This window comes from Heterodontus francisci, chromosome 11, assembly GCF_036365525.1.
Source record: "Heterodontus francisci isolate sHetFra1 chromosome 11, sHetFra1.hap1, whole genome shotgun sequence".
Taxonomy (NCBI): Eukaryota; Metazoa; Chordata; class Chondrichthyes; order Heterodontiformes; family Heterodontidae; genus Heterodontus; species Heterodontus francisci.
This window is the reverse complement of record NC_090381.1, coordinates 50,439,024-50,456,552: the sequence shown is the minus strand read 5'-3', so window position 1 is coordinate 50,456,552 and position 17,529 is coordinate 50,439,024. Positions and strand designations below refer to the sequence as shown.

At 42.1% G+C, this 17,529-nt stretch overlaps 1 protein-coding gene across 2 annotated transcripts in view; it reads right to left on the bottom strand.

Moving 5' to 3' along the window:
• acsl3a (acyl-CoA synthetase long chain family member 3a) overlaps positions 1-17,529 on the bottom strand; it is a 127,233-nt gene that overhangs the window by 84,141 nt on the left and 25,563 nt on the right. Inside the window, exon 3 of one of the 2 annotated variants that reach the window (XM_068042134.1) lies at positions 6,403-6,456. The exons of the other annotated variant lie outside the window; for it this stretch is intronic. Coding sequence (XP_067898235.1) covers positions 6,403-6,456 — 54 coding nt within the window. The remainder of the gene's footprint in view (positions 1-6,402; positions 6,457-17,529) is intronic. 2 annotated transcript variants of the gene reach the window in all.

The window sequence follows — 17,529 nt, the reverse complement described above, 5'->3', positions numbered from 1 at the left end:
TAATGCAATTCTTCACTTTAAAAAAAAAATGTATCATGGGTTCTTAAATTCCCCCAGCACTATTCCATGGGTGACGAAATTGGGAGGCAGACAGGCACATTACTGCTAGCTCCCTTCTACTGAAGCCCTTCATGCTGGTATTAGACAGTGGACAGACAAATTAATAGACGGTGAGCAAAATACTATGCAATAATTTGTCTTGGGATTCAGGGATAGAGAAAGCAGAGTTCTACTTCAGGCTTTTCTCCTTCAATATGGATTTACAGCCTTTTCTTACCATTTCCCTTCCTTGGATGGTGTAGATTTTCTCAGTACGAGGAATTTTGAACACAATTCCTACCATTCTGTGCACAGTCTTTTAGAGTAGGAACACAAAGTTCCAACCACTATGTTTTAGATTTAGTTACTGCACTGACAGACAGTTCCTTTACTGTGCAACATAACAGATCATTAACCTGGATTCTGCAGTCAACAGCAAAACAAATGTCTCGCCATTGACCTTGAAAAAAGCTGCGAACAAAGATCTAGCAATCTCCATGGCATGCTTTTCCTCTTTCCCAACAGTAATTTAAATCGGGCATTAAGTCAAGAACATGTCATGGTGTGCAGCAGCAATGATGTCAGCAAGCAGGTAGGCAGTCAATCACATTGAAGTATTCACACACAGCAAACCAAGAAATTAAAAAGGACTTAATATTCCTCATTTTATTTCGCTATCTGAAATTTAAATTGAAAGTGATGATTGGGTTAAGACAGAAGCTAAAATAAAGATAAACTTTGAAATAATATTTTTTATTATGGAGAAATTTGACATTCCACAAATATAAAATTAACTTTTCAGAGCCAGCGAGGGTGTTTAACATAATTATGAAGTTAGCATGCTGTGCTACGGACAGATGGTAAGGGGTGTGGGTGGTTCCCACTGTTCACCTGCCAACTGACCACAATCGTGTTTTGTTTAAAATGAAGAGTTAGTCAGTATTTTTAGGATCAAATAAAACAGACAAATGACAGGTTCTTATGTACAAGAAAACCTAAGAAATAGGACCAGGAGTAGGCCATTCAGCCCCTCAAGCCTGCCCCGCCATTCAATAAGATCGTGGCTGATCTGTCCCAGGCCTCAACTTCTTTTTCGGGCCTGCTCTGTCTAACCCTCGACTCCCCAAGATTTCAAAAATCTATCTACCTCCTCCTTAAATACATTTAGTGACCTAGCCTCCACACCTCTGTGAGGCAGAGAATTCCAGTGATTCACCACCCTCTGAGAGAAGAAATTCCTTCGCATCTCAGTTTTAAATGTGTGCCCCCTTATTCTGTAATTATGTCCCCTAGTTCGAGATTCCCCCACTAGTGGAACCATCTTCTCAAAATCTACCCTGTTGAGCCCCCTTAAAATCTTACATGTTTCAATAAGACCACCTCTCATTCTTCTAAACTCCAATGAATAAAGGCCTAACCTGCTTAGCCGTTCTCGATAAGACAGCCCCTTCATCCCAGGAATCAGCCTAGTGAACCTTTTCTGAACTGCCTCCAATGCTAGTATATCCTTCTTTAAATACAGGGACGAAAACTATACGCAGTACTCCAGGTGTGGCCTCACCAATACCCTGTACAGTTGTAACAGGACTTCCCTATTTTTAAACTCTAACCCCCTAGCAATAAAGGCCAAAATTCCATTTGCCTTCCTAATTACTTGTTGCACCTGCATACTAACCTTTTGTGTTTCATGTACAAGAACACCCAGATCCCTCTGTACTGCAGTATTTTGTAGTCTTTCTCCATCTAAATAATCTGCCTTTTTATTCTTCCGACCAAAGTGGATTACCTCACACTTTCCCACACTGAACACCATCTGCCAAATTTTTGCCCACTCACTTAACCTATCTATATCCCTTTGCAGATTCTTTGTGTCCTCATCACAACATGCCTTCCCACCTATTTTTGTATCGTCAGCAAATTTGGTTGGATACACTACACTCTGTCCCTTCCTCCAAGTCATCAATGTAGATAGTAAATAGTTGAGGCCCTAGGACCAATCCTTGTGGCACCCCACTAGTCACTGTTTTCCAACCTGAAAAAGATCCATTTATCCTGACTCTCTGCCTTCTGTGCGTTAGCCAATCCTCAATCCAGGCCAACACATTACCCCAATACCGAGCTCCTATTTTGTGCAATAACCTTTTATGTGGCACCTTATCAAACGCCGTCTGAAAATCCAAGTACACTACATCTACTGGTTCATCTTTATCCACTCTGCTTGTTATATCCTCAAAGAACCTCCTGGTATGGAGGGCGCTAGCTATGAAGAGAGGTTGAGTAGATTAGGATTATTTTCATTAGAAAGACGGAGGTTGAGTGGGGACCTGATTGAGGTGTACAAAATCATGAGAGGTATAGACAGGGTGGATAGCAAGAGGCTTTTTTCCCAGAGTGGGGGATTCAATTACTAGAGGACACGAGTTCAAAGTGAAAGGGGAAAAGTTTAGGGGGGATATGCGTGGAAAGTTCTTTACGCAGAGGGTGGTGGGTGCCTGGAACGCATTGCCAGCGGAGGTGGTAGATGCGGGCACAATGGCGTCTTTTAAGATGTATCTAGACAGATACATGAATGGGCAGGAAGAAAAGAGATACAGACCCTTAGAAAATAGGCGACATGTTTAGGTAGAGGATCTGGATCGGCGCAGGCTTGGAGGGCCGAAGGGCCTGTTCCTGTGCTGTAATTTTCTTTGTTCTTTGATTCTAAACGCTAACAAATTTGTTAAACATGATTTCCCTTTCATAAAAACATGTTGACTCTGTTTGATTGCATTATGTTTTTCTAAATGACCTGCTATTTCTTCCTTAATAATTGACTCAGCATTTTCCCAACGACTGATGTTAGGTTTAAAACAGAACATTCCAGCCACGTGTTGAGGAGTTTGAGTAGTTCCCACTATTCAACTCCCAATTGACCACAGCAAGTGTGTTTTGTTGTTAGGGTTTAACCCCTTTGTCCTTTATTCATCAAATAGACAGACAGCAACAGGTTTTCTTGTAGGTTTAAAACAGGAAATCAATTATTTACTGATCAATATGCCTTTTCCCGAACTTATCACAACCACACCCACACACTCATTCGCAGGTGCTGCGCACACACACAGGAGGAGACAGATAGAGGGTCAAAAGGGGCAAGCGATAACTGGGATGGTAAGTCACCGTAAAAATGTTGCTGTCTCTTGGAAGTCAAGTTCTCGTTGGTTGCAGACCTGAGGTGTTTGCAGATTTCACTCCTGCTTGAAAGTTCAGTTGAAGACAGTGGATCACTTCTAATTCATTGCTGTACGGGTGTAGATGTAGAATTCGACAGCAGGGCGCGTTCCTTCTGGTTGCTGGATGTTCTCCCAGCCCTTTAGCTGAAAAGCTGTTTTGGATGCTGCTTTCTGGGCCTCTCTTTCTCTCGGCTGCCTTTTAAAAGGAAAGATGTGTTCCTTCTTACCTCTGCTGGAAGACAGTTATTTTCTTCTCTGTAGTGACTGACAATGGCCTAGGATATGGCTACTTCACGCCTTTCTTTCAGAAGGATCAATTCAATTCAAAAATGTCTTTCAATGGGTTCAGGATGAGAATAATCTGGTGATGATGTTTCCACTTCACACCTTTGCTTCAGAAGAACCCATTCAATTCGGGAATATTTTAGGATGGGTGCAATTGACACCGCTTAACTTTGAAAATTTTCCTTTGCCCTTGTCAGACAGTTTGAATATACAAACAAATCTTTTAACCTTCAGTGGCCAGTTTGCAGCACATGGTTCACTTTTTTAAAAAAAAGGTCAATTTTTTTAAAAGACAGTCAATTTTTATAACTACAGCTTTTGTCCATAATTTGTCATCATGGCACTTCTTGTACACATGACAAGATGAACTAATTATCGAACAATATTCATTCCCCGATATGACTGCAACACCACTCACACACACGTTCACTCTCATGAAAAGGTTAAGAGTTCAAGGTGTGGTAGGTGTTCATGGTTTACAGTCTTTCTTTGGGCCTCCTTATCTCGAGAGACAATGGATACGCGCCTGGAGGTGGTCAGTGGTTTGTGAAGCAGCGCCTGGAGTGGCTATAAAGGCCAATTCTAGAGTGACAGGCTCTTCCACAGGTGCTGCAGAGAAATTTGTTTGTCGGGGCTGTTACACAGTTGGCTCTCCCCTTGCGCCTCTGTCTTTTTTCCTGCCAACTACTAAGTCTCTTCGACTCGCCACATTTTAGCCCTGTCTTTATGGCTGCCCGCCAGCTCTGGCGAACGCTGGCAACTGACTCCCACGACTTGTGATCAATGTCACAGGATTTCATGTCGCGTTTGCAGACGTCTTTAAAGCAGAGACATGGATGGCCGGTGGGTCTGATACCAGTGGCGAGCTCGCTGTACAACGTGTCTTCGGGGATCCTGCCATCTTCCATGCGGCTCACATGGCCAAGCCATCTCAAGCGCCGCTGACTCAGTAGTGTGTACAAGCTGGGGATGTTGGCCGCTTCGAGGACTTCTGTGTTGGAGATAGGGTCCTGCCACCTGATGCCAAGTATTCTCCAGAGGCAGCGATGATGGAATGAATTGAGACGTCGCTCTTGGCTGGCATACGTTGTCCAGGCCTCGCTGCCATAGAGCAAGGTACTGAGGACACAGGCCTGAGACACAGGACACAGGTTTACAGTAAACCTATTGAATCCTCTAAGTAGGACGGTCTCTTTTAAAGATGCAGGCCTGGGTGTTTGTAGTCTTGAACTTGTTGAGGTGTTATATATTTCTGGTCGTTCAGTTTTCAGACTGGAAGTGGTGATAAATCTCAGTTTTCTGCTGCACCAAGTTGCAGTGTAGAATTAGCAGCAGGGCTTCTTCTTGTTGTTCTTGTTTAGGCTGGATCTTTCCATAGCCCCTGGCTGGACTGCCTTCTGTAAGGTGGCTGTAATCTCCCCTTCTCTCTCTCCAGAGGGTTACAATGGTCGCAATTCACCATATTAGCACTTGTGTTATTTGACATAAAGCCTTCTCCCCAGTGTGACCACACCAATGGACCAAGATGTGGAATCCATGGTTAGCTATTGATTCTATAAGATGTGGCTACTTCACATCTTCTTTGCCTTAGCAGAAAACCATTCAATTCAGGAATTTCTTGATGGTTTCAAGATGGGTGCAGTCAACACTTCTTAGTCTGGAATTTATTCTTTCGCCCTTTTGAGACAATGAGGCAGTGTTTGAATATGCAGGCCAGGTCATCTGACCTTTGGTGGCCATTGTGCAGCATACTGAAACTGACTTTTCCTTTAAAAGAGTGGACAAAGAATCCACAATGAATAAAGTTTATATCTTTAAAAAATTAGCAATAGGATAGGTCTTCATTGGGCGTGACAACCATTAAAACCCCAGTTCCACCTCATTCAACAAGCTGCAACCTTTTCAAGGGTTTTTAACAGGGAGACAACAGCCTAACAGTGGAACTCATTAATTCATAAGGGTCCCCATTCATAGCAGTCTCAGGGTACCTCAAAGGCACACACACTGGAAAGGCAGTGCATCAGTGACATCAACTTCTGGATTTTCGCATTATTCTGAGCATGTGCACACTCCAGAAGTTGCTGTCATAGTTTCAGTGGAGTAATGACGGCGAATGCTGACAGTTTTGCCATCAAGACCACCACAAAATCCAGGTCATTATTCCAATATACACCCATTAATCGCCTAAGGAAAAAAAATATGTATTTGCAATAATTTTCACAACGGTTACTAGTAGAGAAATACAGAAGTAATGTTCAAATCTAAGCAACCACAGTTGGCTTTACTAAAAACACTAATAAACCTAGAAAGAATTTATATGTCACTCATGCACGCAATACATTGTTTAATACACAGGGACTCAGTTCGAGTCTTTGCCTTCCTTTATGGCAGCAGCGGAGGAGAAAACGGAAGGGATTTTTTTATGATATTAAAAATTGTAAAATAATGAATATTGTACTCATTAACACAAGGTTTTCACTCATATCCATTATGCAATCAAATATTGGTAAAAATCGTCTCTGACATGTCACATGGAGGGCTGACAGCAAGCATGGACCTATTATTGATAAACCAACAATCTCAAAAGAGAGAGAGTTAGTGACGGAACTAAAAAGAGATAAGTTGCATACTGATAGAGAGTTAAATTAGACCGGAGTGAAACTGTTTAAACAAAATCCTTCAAGCGGAGTGCAGAAATCAGACTCATACGAAACATCTGACTAAATTAAGCAAGTGAATAAACAAATCAACAAATTTATTCCTCATACTATATTTACACTTATGCTGTACAGATTAACTGAAATCACTACTTAACCTAGTTTAAGAAATACCTAGAATATTCTAATAGGTTGTTTGGGTTAAAACTTACTTTCTCTGCCACTATGACCTTGTCTTCCTCCTGCGCTGTCTCATCTGAAGAATTCTATAATGTGAAGGGTCAGAAAACAGTGGTAAAAGAAAGAAGTACCTGTCCTGTCGGACAGGAAACTTATTTTTACTTTCTTCTACTAAAATGTACCTGTCTCCTTTCAGAATATCTAATACACATATTTATAGATATACACTTGAATGAACAGCACTAACCTTAATTAATAGAACAGATGTTATCACACTGGAACATGACATAAAATGTATTACACAGTGAGAGAACATCAGCACTATAACTACTTCCCCTTCTCAAGGCCAGTCCTGTAAAAGAGCCATATTCAAGCACTTGTCAGAAATAGTACCAAACTAACACTGTGTGGAAATGCACATCAGGAAGTAAATTTTAGTAACATATATATTTTTGTAAAGTTTATATTTGTCCCTGAAGACAATTTTGCATATTCTAAACTTGGCTATTTGCTCTGTGGGGCAAAAATTTGTGTTTTGTTTTGAATTACCTTCTCAGTTGTCAGCCTCCGTCCAGAATAATCTATAAAGAAGCAGTTTTTGTCTGTCCACGCTGTTTTGATTGGTCAGTTTAAGGGGTGCCTCTGTTGGTGGGTGGTGCCTGGCAGAAGAGAGTGCTGAATAGATGCAAATCTTTGTCTTTAAGGAGTCAGTGACGTGCACACTACAGAGGCTTATGGAGCTTTTTCTTATAAGATTCTTAGCTGCATGAGAGAATATGTAATAAGGACAGTACTGACTGCAAAAACTGCAGAAATACTTCAGAATAATGCATTAAATTGACAGAGGTGAAAAATGTTCTTTCAGTGAAGTGGTTGCTAACTGCAATTTTAAAACTTCAATTTTTAAAACCAGTTCTGTTAATTGCACTCAATTAAACTGAGATATATGGTTGTCATTCAGATAGTGCATGTTTACTTTTCAGTGCCATTTTAAACCCAATGTTTTTACACATGCACAGTTTTACGTAGCTTTTTCCAAGGTCAGAGGTTTTGATTCTACTAAAGTCTTTGGTGGAAGAATAATTCAAAATCCTGTATTTAAAGAAGTACTGTTGCAATAAAGATCTTAATTTGACTGCAAATGTTTTGCAGGTCTCTGCTAGTTTCATAATGTTACAATAGACTGTGTGTAGTAAATGGATGTTAAAATGTTTAGGGCTGCAACACGTGGGAGTATCAATAGAATCAGTCACAAATTGCTAGAAAATGCTTTTGTATCTTGATTCTATAGCATGGAATTGGAGACTTTGTGAAGTTACACCAACCACTTACGCTTTGTAGCGAATGTTAACAATGCACCAGTGAACGTGCTCTGGAATAAGTCAGCTCCTACCCTCATGTGGAAAAATGCAGAGAAATCCTACTCACTGCAGTAAGATGAAGATAGCAAAGTTAACAAAACAGAAAACAAAATACTCCCCAAAATTCTGCCATTTAAATTTTATCCACTAAATTCCTCCAGTATGTGCATGCGTTTCTTTACAAGACTAAATTTGACTTTGATATAAAAATCTCTGAAATGGCAAGGCAGTTGACAGTGAAAGGTAGATATTCACAAACTGTATAAAATAATTTATTTGGACTTAGTTTGGATTGAAATCGTTTGATAAAGCAATAAAGGAAAGTGACCAATGCACTTCTAGAATGGTTAGTGGGACAGCAGGTATAAATTGAGTTGAAAGGCATTCATGTTCAGTTCAGATTGAGCACCTTCAGACCAACTCTGAAAATGCTGGAGTGTAAGTTAACTGTGATTACATGTCTACCACATCGACAGAACACCCATTTAAAAATAAAATGAAAAACTTTCTCCCACAGTACAAAAACCCACCTTGTGTGGCAAACATCCTAGAAGTGGGTTCATTTTCCAGGCAGCAAATTACATAGCATAGGACAAAAGCAGTCAAATTATCATTTAAAAATGAAACGTTCTTTCATCCCTTCTTTAAGGTCCCTCTTCTCCATTCCCTCCCATACCTCTTCGAGCTCAAGAAGCCACGGGAAAATAGCAACAAAAAAAATGTTCATCCTTTGAGTACCCAATAGTTTCACAAGTTATCTTGGGGCTCATTTCTCTTACCACAAAATGGCAGATGGCTGGTAGTAGGCAATCTCAAGTAGGAAATAGTGGTGGGCAGGAGTAGCATGACATAATAGTCACAATTCTTTTAAAGAAGATATACCATACATATACCATCGAAAAGGTGTCTAATATAACCAGCAAGGGTGTGAAGAGAAAATAATTCACTATGCCATCTGATTCTGGCATAAAGGATTAATTTTATAAAATCAGAGGCAGGATTATCAAGACAAATCCAGAACACTAGGTCCAGAAAGCAAGATTAAAGGACTAGCAAAAAGTAAATCAATATTCCTTTTTCCTTGTTCTTTACATATGAGAAATCCATACTATAGCTGAGGAAGGAATCCTCTTGGAGCTCAGAGAAATATGAAACCAGTATGGGCTCCTGAATTTGATCTACCAAACCTGAAGTCTTCCTGAGCCATAAATATTCTGGCAGTAAAAGATCAAGTCAGGTTAGCTTTTAAAATATTTGCCAAGCCAGCTCTGAGTGGCCTTCATCCTAATGGAACGTCCTTAGACGTCAACATTTATGCAATAAACCACTATGAAATTCAAGTACATTTTCAAACCAAAAATTGTATTAAAATAGAAAACAAATAGTTGTTCCCTCTACCAAGGACTTAGTGTGAAAAAGGTGTCCTAATGAATTATAGGAATGTAGATGGTCCCAGTTTTGTTCTTTAGTATGTGCCAAGTCAACTGATCTCAGCTGGGGCAGCAGTGGGATAGAATCATAGAAAGTTTACTGCACAGAGAGAGGCCACTTGGCCCATTGTGTCTGTGCCGACTGAAAAACGATCCATCCAGTGTATTCCCACCTCCAGCATCTGGTCTGTAGCCCTGCAGATTACAGCACTGAAGGTGTCTGGATATGCATCTCTTGAGTGAGTTGAGGTTTTCTGCCTCAACTACCTTCACAGGCGGTGAGTTCCAGACCCCCACCACCCTCTGGGTGAAAAATGTTTTCCTCATCTCCCCTCCAATATTTCTACCAATCACTTTAAATCTATGCCCCCTACTCACTGACCTCTCTGTTAAGGTAAATAGGCCCTTCACCTCCACTCTATCCAGGCTCCTCAAAATTTTGTACATTTCAATCAGATCTCCCCTCAGCTTTCTCTGTTCCGAGAGCAACCCCAGCCTATCTTTCCTCATAGCTGCTTTTTCCAGTCCTGGCAACATCCTCGTAAATCTCCTCTGTACCCTCTCCAGCGCAATTTCTGTAATGGGGTGACCAGAACTGCATGCAGTATTCAAGTTGTAGCCCAACTAATGACTTTTTCAGTTCCAGCTAACACTTCGCCTCATTGCACCAGTTTCCTTTTGCAGCCTAGGAACAAAGAAACCCGGTGCAAAGAAAGCCAGTGTGGACACAGAAATTGTCCTGACTTTGATGCTTCCAGTTGAACAGATTACTAGGATTCACACAAAAAAGAACTATTTGAATCAGAGGAACATGGAGCGTTATGAGAAAAGACAGCAGGACAGTGGAATTAGTTATAGTTGCTCTAACAGATGCGACAGGACAAATGGGTTCCTTCTGACATTTTAAATGAAGTTCTCATCAAGGTCAATGCTATTCAAAGCTGTTTCTATTCAATAGTTCAGAGAACCTTGTGCTTCCTAGTTTACTGAGGTATTTCACAGCAGACAGAACTTGTCTATCATACCAGCACTGCACTGCCAACTAAACCACTTGCAATTTCCGCTTGAAAACTATAGCTCTTATATATGAGATCATGCGTACAAAAGTAACATACCCAGAGAGCAAACATCCCAATGTGGCTCTGCAGTTTTCAGGGTGGGGCAAGACAGGGTTCTATGGAAAACAGGACTAGACATCCGACACCAAATTAACTATTCCCACTGCAAAGTCAGTCTTTCTTGAGCCACAAGACGTGGCTAGCAGACCAACAGAGCACCAAATTCAGAAAGTTGCAGAGGGACAACCAGGCCAGTTCAAAGACTTTATAATAATTTTTCATTCGAAACTTTGCAGGAAATTCTAATATTGCTGCACCTCTACAGGCGACACACGAACAGTTATAATTTGTAACTGTTTGCCTCAGGTAAGTAAATATTAATCACCTACACAAAACTTGCTTTGTCAATTTTAGGTTACGTAATGATCTAGTACTTGAGATGGATGTAGACCTTAAAGTCAGAGATAACTTGGTATTACTGAAACATTTAACAAAAGTCTCTAGGCAAATAGAATGAGATGGAAAATTACTATATATTGGCAAAAGTCAGTTGGTCACTGGAAATTTTTGCATTTCCAGTTGACTATCTTTGTTCATCGCATGAAAATAGGCATCATTCACATTGATTTCTGCGATCTAGTGCCCAGGACATAGTACCTAAATGCCAACACTAATCCAACAGCACCAACTTACATTTATTTAGCACCTTTAAGAAAGAAAAATGTCCAAGAGGCATAATCAGACAAAAGGTGTTAAAGAAAGACATTAGGATATGATCAAAAACTTGGTCAAAGAGTGGACTTTAAAAGGACAGTTTTAAATAAGCAGGAGGTGGAGGAATTTAATATATTAATTCCAGAGCAAGGGCCTAGGAGACTGAAGGTCATGGCTGCCAATAATGGGACAAAGGGAGGAGGTTTTTTAAAAAAATTTGTTCATGGGATGTAGGCATCACTGACTAAGTTAGCATTTATTACCCATCCCTAATTGCCCTTGAGAAGGTGGTGGTGAGCTGCCTTCTTGAACTATTGCAGTCCTTGGAGTGGAGGTACACCCACAGTGCCGTTACGATGGGAGTTCCAGGATTTTGACCTAGTGACAGCAAAGGAACAGCGATATAGTTCCAAGTCAGGATGGCGTGCAGCTTGAAAGGGGACTTACAGGTGGTGGTGTTCCCATGCAGCTGCTGCCCCTGTTTTTCTAAGTGGTAGAGGTTGCAGGTTTGGAAGGTACTGTCGAAGGAGCCTTGGTGGTGCATAAGAAGCCAGAGTCAAAGGAACAGAAATTGGTGGTGGAGGGTAAGCGGGTTGTAGGGCTGGGGAAGGTTACATAGAATGCGAGAGGCAAAGCAAAAAAAGGATTAAAATCTGAGAATGAGGTTTTAAAATTTAAGACATTGAAGCACTGGACTCCATATTGGTCAGCAAGGGTAGGGGTGAACAGGTCGTGGTATTGTGTTTCTTGCACACAAACCCACAAATCATACTGAGACGATTGGTACAAATAAGGTGGGTTCTGCTATATTTTTTATTATTTGCTCATGGGATGTGGGCGCTGCTGATTAGGGATGGGCAATAAATGCTGGCCTAATTGCCCTTTAGAAAGTGGTAGCGAGCTGCCTTTTTGAACCGCTGCAGTCTTTGAGGACTAGGACTATTACATATAGATTACAGGAGAGCCAACTAGCCACGTCTAGCCTAGGGACTCAACACGCTACAACTACTAGGTCACATGCTGCATGACATCACTTCCTTCGATGATCACGCCTACTATTTGTACATTCCCTTCAAACCCGAATATATCTCCCTTTCTTCCAAAGGTAAGGATTACACACAGTAATAACGGATACATATAGTACAATAGGATTGTTGCAAAAACTATTCACATAAAAGATAGATCTAAATTTATCTTAAGAGTCTCTATAACAAAGGTGGTTTGCTGATCTTTCTAGATCTCGTGATTATGAAACCCTTTTGAGATCTAGACATGTTAGCCTCCAGTGTACTATCACTGTGCTGGTTGTCTTCGCATTGATCTTCCACAGACTCACTCTCTGACCTCACCCTGGAATGTACTCTTGATGTAACCAGAGCATTGGACGACACACAGCCAGATAACTCCTTTATTAGAATTTGGGATTCGATTCCTCTAATGTTGGAATCTTGCATGGGCATCTCTAACCTCAGCTAGCTTTGGCTCCTCCAGTAGGTGTCATGATCTAATAGGATCTAGGTTCACTGCAGAAACACTTAGAAACTTCTGCGGAAATTTTAAATTTAAGACATTGAGGCACTGGACTCAATATTGCTCAGCAAGGATAGGGGTGAACAGGTCATGGTATTGTGTTTCTTGCATGCTGTGTACAAACTCACCAATCACACTGAGACGACTGGTACGAATAAGGTAGGTTCTTTAATTATTTGCTCATGGGATGTGGGTGTCACTGACTGGGGATGCGTCATCTGTCGGATGCATCACCCAAACCTTTTTTTTAAATTAGTTAGTGGGATGTAGGTGTCACTGGGTGGGCCAGCATTTACTGCCCATCTCTAATTGCCCGGAAACTGAGTGGCTTGCTAGGCCATTTCAGAGGGTATTGCAAGAGTCTGTGGGTCTGGAACACATGTAAGCCAGGTAAGGACAGCAGATTTCCTTCCCTAAAAGACATTAGTGAACCAGATGTCTTTTTAAACAAAAACTAATCGACAATTAAAGTCTGGCTACACGACCCAAACAAACCCGACACGTCGGGTTTGGGTCAGCTGCGGTCAGGTTTTTTTTTAAATCTACGTTTTGACACTATTTTGTTTCTGTACTAATAACATGTTTGATATGATAAAAGCAAAATACTGCAGATGCTGGAAATCTGAAATAAAAACAAGAAATGCTGGAAATACTCAGTTCCGATGAAGGGTCACTGACCTGAAACGTTAACTCTGCTTCTCTCTCCACAGATGCTGCCAGACCTGCTGAGTATTTCCAGCATTTCTTGTTTTTATTATATGTTTGATATTGTAGGTAAATTGGCCATTGTAAAAAAAAAATTGCCCCTAGTGTAGGTAGGTGGTAGGAGAATTAAGGGAAGGTGGAGATGTGAGAGGGAAAATGGGATTAATGTGGGATTAATATAAATGGGTGGTCGGCGCAGACTCGGTGGGCCGAAGGGCCTGTTTCGGTGTTGTATCTCTTTATGACTATGATATTCTCGGGTCAGGTCAGGCATGAAAAAAAATTGAAGGCCTCGGGTCCAAGTTGGCTGTGGTCGGGTGGGGCCCAGGTCAGGTTTTAATCTTATACCCGAGCCAGAGTTTAAATCGACAATGGTTTCATGGTCACCATGAGATTAGTTTTTTAATTCCAGATTTATTTGTGCAATTTAAATTGCACAATCTGTTGTGGTGGGATTTGAACCCATGTCCCCAGAGCACTAGCCTGGGCTTCTGGATTACTAGTCCAGTGACATTACCACTACGCCACTGCCTCCCCCAACGTGTCTCACGTGTAGTCTAGGCAATTCTGCACATGCATTTCAGTTATATATAGCCTTCAGCTTCCCATTTTGCAAGCAGCTTCGCTTGCACTGTTGAAAACTTGAACAAGTGATGCTAGGCAGTTTGGTTCTCACTTGTCTTACAAACATCATTTCTGTCAGCAACGGTAAGCCCACATGCAAAGGTGTCGCTCTCAGATGTAACATGGCAATCTGGAAGTCTTGATTCGTCTCCCTGCACTTTACAATCAATGCCTTAACAGTACAAACTGTTCTCTCAGCAAGACTGTTTGACTGAGAGCAATGTGGCGAGGCGGTCACATGGTTTATGCCCCATTGGCAGGTGTCCCTGATGGGTTGCAGTACATTTGTAAGCCTGCTGTCTGATATGATCGCTTCTGGTGTGCCATACAGATTGAATATAGCACTTATTGTGTTTGCAATGGATGAGCGAGGTATCCTTCATCTGCCACATGATTGGGTACTTGGAGAAGTAGTCCGTGACCTGGAGAAAATCATCACCATAAACTGTGAACAGACAGCTACAATCTTGGACCAAGGATATGATGGAACTTTGAGGAGGTTTAGAGGCTCCCTGTGCTGATTTGGCTGATGCCTCTAGTATGTACTGTTGGAACAGATCTTGACTAACATACAAGACAAAGGCAATCTATGGAAGCAGTATCTTCCAAATTTTGTCCCGAAAGTAGTTATCTCGAGACCCCTTTGCTAGATGACAGACCAATAACTGTGTTCAGTGTCCAACTTGGAGAAAAACTTCACTCCTGAGAATTTGGGATTCAATTCCTCTAATGTTGGAATCTTGTGTGGGCATCTCTAACACAAAATTCAATCTCTTTGTGTCTAAGTACACCCGGATTGTGCTGTCTTTCTTTAAATAGACATGTAACTGAGCTGCACCAGTCGGTGTGCTGATGCACATGGTGGATAATGCCTTGGTGTTCAACATTGTCCAGCTCAGCCTTCAGCTTCTCCTGTATGTGCACATAGCACTTTCTGGGAGGGTCGATTGATGGAATTGCATCCTCCTTTAGGTACAACACAACTTCACCTCTGAAACTTCCTATGGCATCGAATCTGTCTGGGTACATTAGTAGCAAATCGCAGACTGACTCGATATGTTCATTCCTGGCATCTTCTGTTCTACTTTTCAGCTTCAACTCTGCAACGTGATCTGGTCTTCAAATGCATATCATTGCCACGATGTTGCATTTCTTGCTTGCTGTGCGCAAACTCACCAATCACACTGAGACAACTGGTACAAATAAGGTAAGTTCTTTTACTTGAAGACTATGACTGTTAAATATAGATTACAGGGGTGCCCACGAGGTATGTCTAGCCTAGGGATCCAACACAAAACTACCAGGTCTCATGCTGCGTAACATCACTTCCTTTGGTGACATCACGCCTACTATTTGTACATTCCCTTAAAGCCCTAATACAAACGTGGGACTTGATGCAGGATAGGAAACAGACAACAGAATTTAGATTTGTTGAACATTACGGAGGGTGGAGACTGGATGCTGGCCAGGGAAGCACTGAAGTAGAGTCTGAAGGCTACAAAGCATTGATTTCAGAAGATCAGCTGAGGCAGGGACGAGCGATTTTACAGCAGTAGAAGTCGGCGGTCTTTGCATTGAGAGTATATGGGATTAGAATTTCAGATCAGAATCAAAAAAAAAATGCAGATTGTGAGCAGACTGGCTCAGGAGGGGGATGGAATCAGTGTTGAGGCTATAAGGTTTGTGGCAGAGATCAGAGATGCTGGCTTCAGTATTCCCAATGTTTAACTTAGGAAACTGTGGCTCATCCACCAGTCTGCCAACTGAGTTGTTGGTGAGATAAAGTTGGGTATCATACAGGTGGAAGTGGACTCCATGTCAGCAGATGAGGTTGCCAAAGGGTATCATATAGATGAAGCAGGAAAAGAGAACATAGAAGATTCTGAAGGGACTCTGCAGGTAATGGTACATGGGCAGGAAAATAAGTTATTACCAGAGCATTTCCAACAGTGGTTAGATAGGCACGAGTGGAACTAAGACGGGTTAATTTCCCCCTAGTTGAACGAAGGAGAAAAGGTGTTGGAGGAGGATAGCATAATTGACTGTCAGAAGCTAAACAGAAGTCTGTCAGAGGATGTCATCTGTGACTTTGGTTAGGGCCATTTCAATATAAGGAACCGAAATTGGACTCAAATTGATCTGCAGAAAAGATGGGCACAGATTTGAGAAGCAACATGTTTAAGAATTTAAAAGATGGTCTGGTCGTTTACAAGATCAGATGGATAGACAGCAAGTTTTTTGAGCAGGGAGTGATGATGGGAGTTTTAAAGTAGGGTGATCATATTTTCTAAACCAAATCTGGGGAAACAATCCAACAATTAAATCACACAACCTCAGATAGTGGAGTGTGCTCTGTTCTGGCTCCCAGGACATCCACATGTCCCAGTTCCAGCCACCGCTCATTAGTCCAGTTACTAGCTGCCCTTGTTATTCAGACATTTTGGCTCCGGGGCTGTTTTCTCTTCAACCGAATTTCACAGGAAAACAATGCACAATTCAGACATTATCTGGGGATTCTGTGAGGGGTGAGGCTCAGAGCACAGGCGCAGGAGTCAGAGTGCAATCTTTTGATCTCTGCATAAATTAAAGCCAGTCAGTAAGCAAGCCTGCTCAGGAGACCAATGGCTCCTGATTTGAACCCGCATGGCCTTTAATATTCAGGTAATTCACTTGGGGACATCTTTTGTGAACTGTCACTCTAAAGGACACTGTTTGCTTGGGAACTCTGCAAAATGGGGACATATGGTCACCCTACTTTAAAGTGAGTACAGTACCCAAGGAGAGACCATTTACAACATCTGCTAGCATGGAGGCAGGAGGGGAACTTGGGTCTTCTTCTTTGGCCTCCTTGTCTCGAGAGACAATGAGTAAGCGCCTGGAGGTGGTCAGTGGTTTGTGAAGCAGCACCTGGAGTGGCTATAAAGGCCAATTCTAGAGTGACAGGCTCTTCCACAGGTGCTGCAGATAAAATTGGTTGTCGGGCTGTTACACAGTTGGCTCTCCCCTTGCGCTTCTGTCTCTTCCTGCCAACTGTTAAGTCTCTTTGACATGCCACTCTTTAGCCCCGCCTTTATGGCTGTCCACCAGCTCTGGCGATCACTGGCAACTGACTCCCACAACTTGTGATCAATGTCAGGACTTCATGTCGCATTTGCAGACGTCTTTAAAGCAGAGACATGGATGGCTGGTGGGTCTGATACCAGTGGCGAGCTCGCTGTACAATGCGTCTTTGGGGATCCTGCCATCTTCCACGCAGCTCACATGGCCAAGCGATCTCAAAAGCCGCTGGATCAGTAGGGTGTATATGCTGGGGATGTTGGCCACCTCGAGGACTTCTGTGTTGGAGATATGGTCCTGCAACCTGATGCCAAGGATTCGCTGGAGGCAGTGAAGATGGAATAAATTGAGACGTCGCTCTTGGCTGACATACGTTGTCCAGGCCTCGCTGCCGTAGAGCAAGGTACTGAGGACACAGGCTTGATACACTTGGACTTGTGTGTTCTGTGTCAGTGCGCCATTTTCCCACTCTCTTGGCCAGTTTGGACATAGCGGACGCCTTTCCCATGCGCTTGTTGATTTCTGCATTGAGAGACAGGTTACTGATGATAGTTGAGCCTAGGTAGGTGAACTCTTGAACCACTTCCACAGCGTGGTCGCCGATATTGACGGATGGAGCATTCCTGACGTCCTGTCCCATGATGTTCGTTTTCTTGAGGCTGTTGTTTAGGCCAATTTCA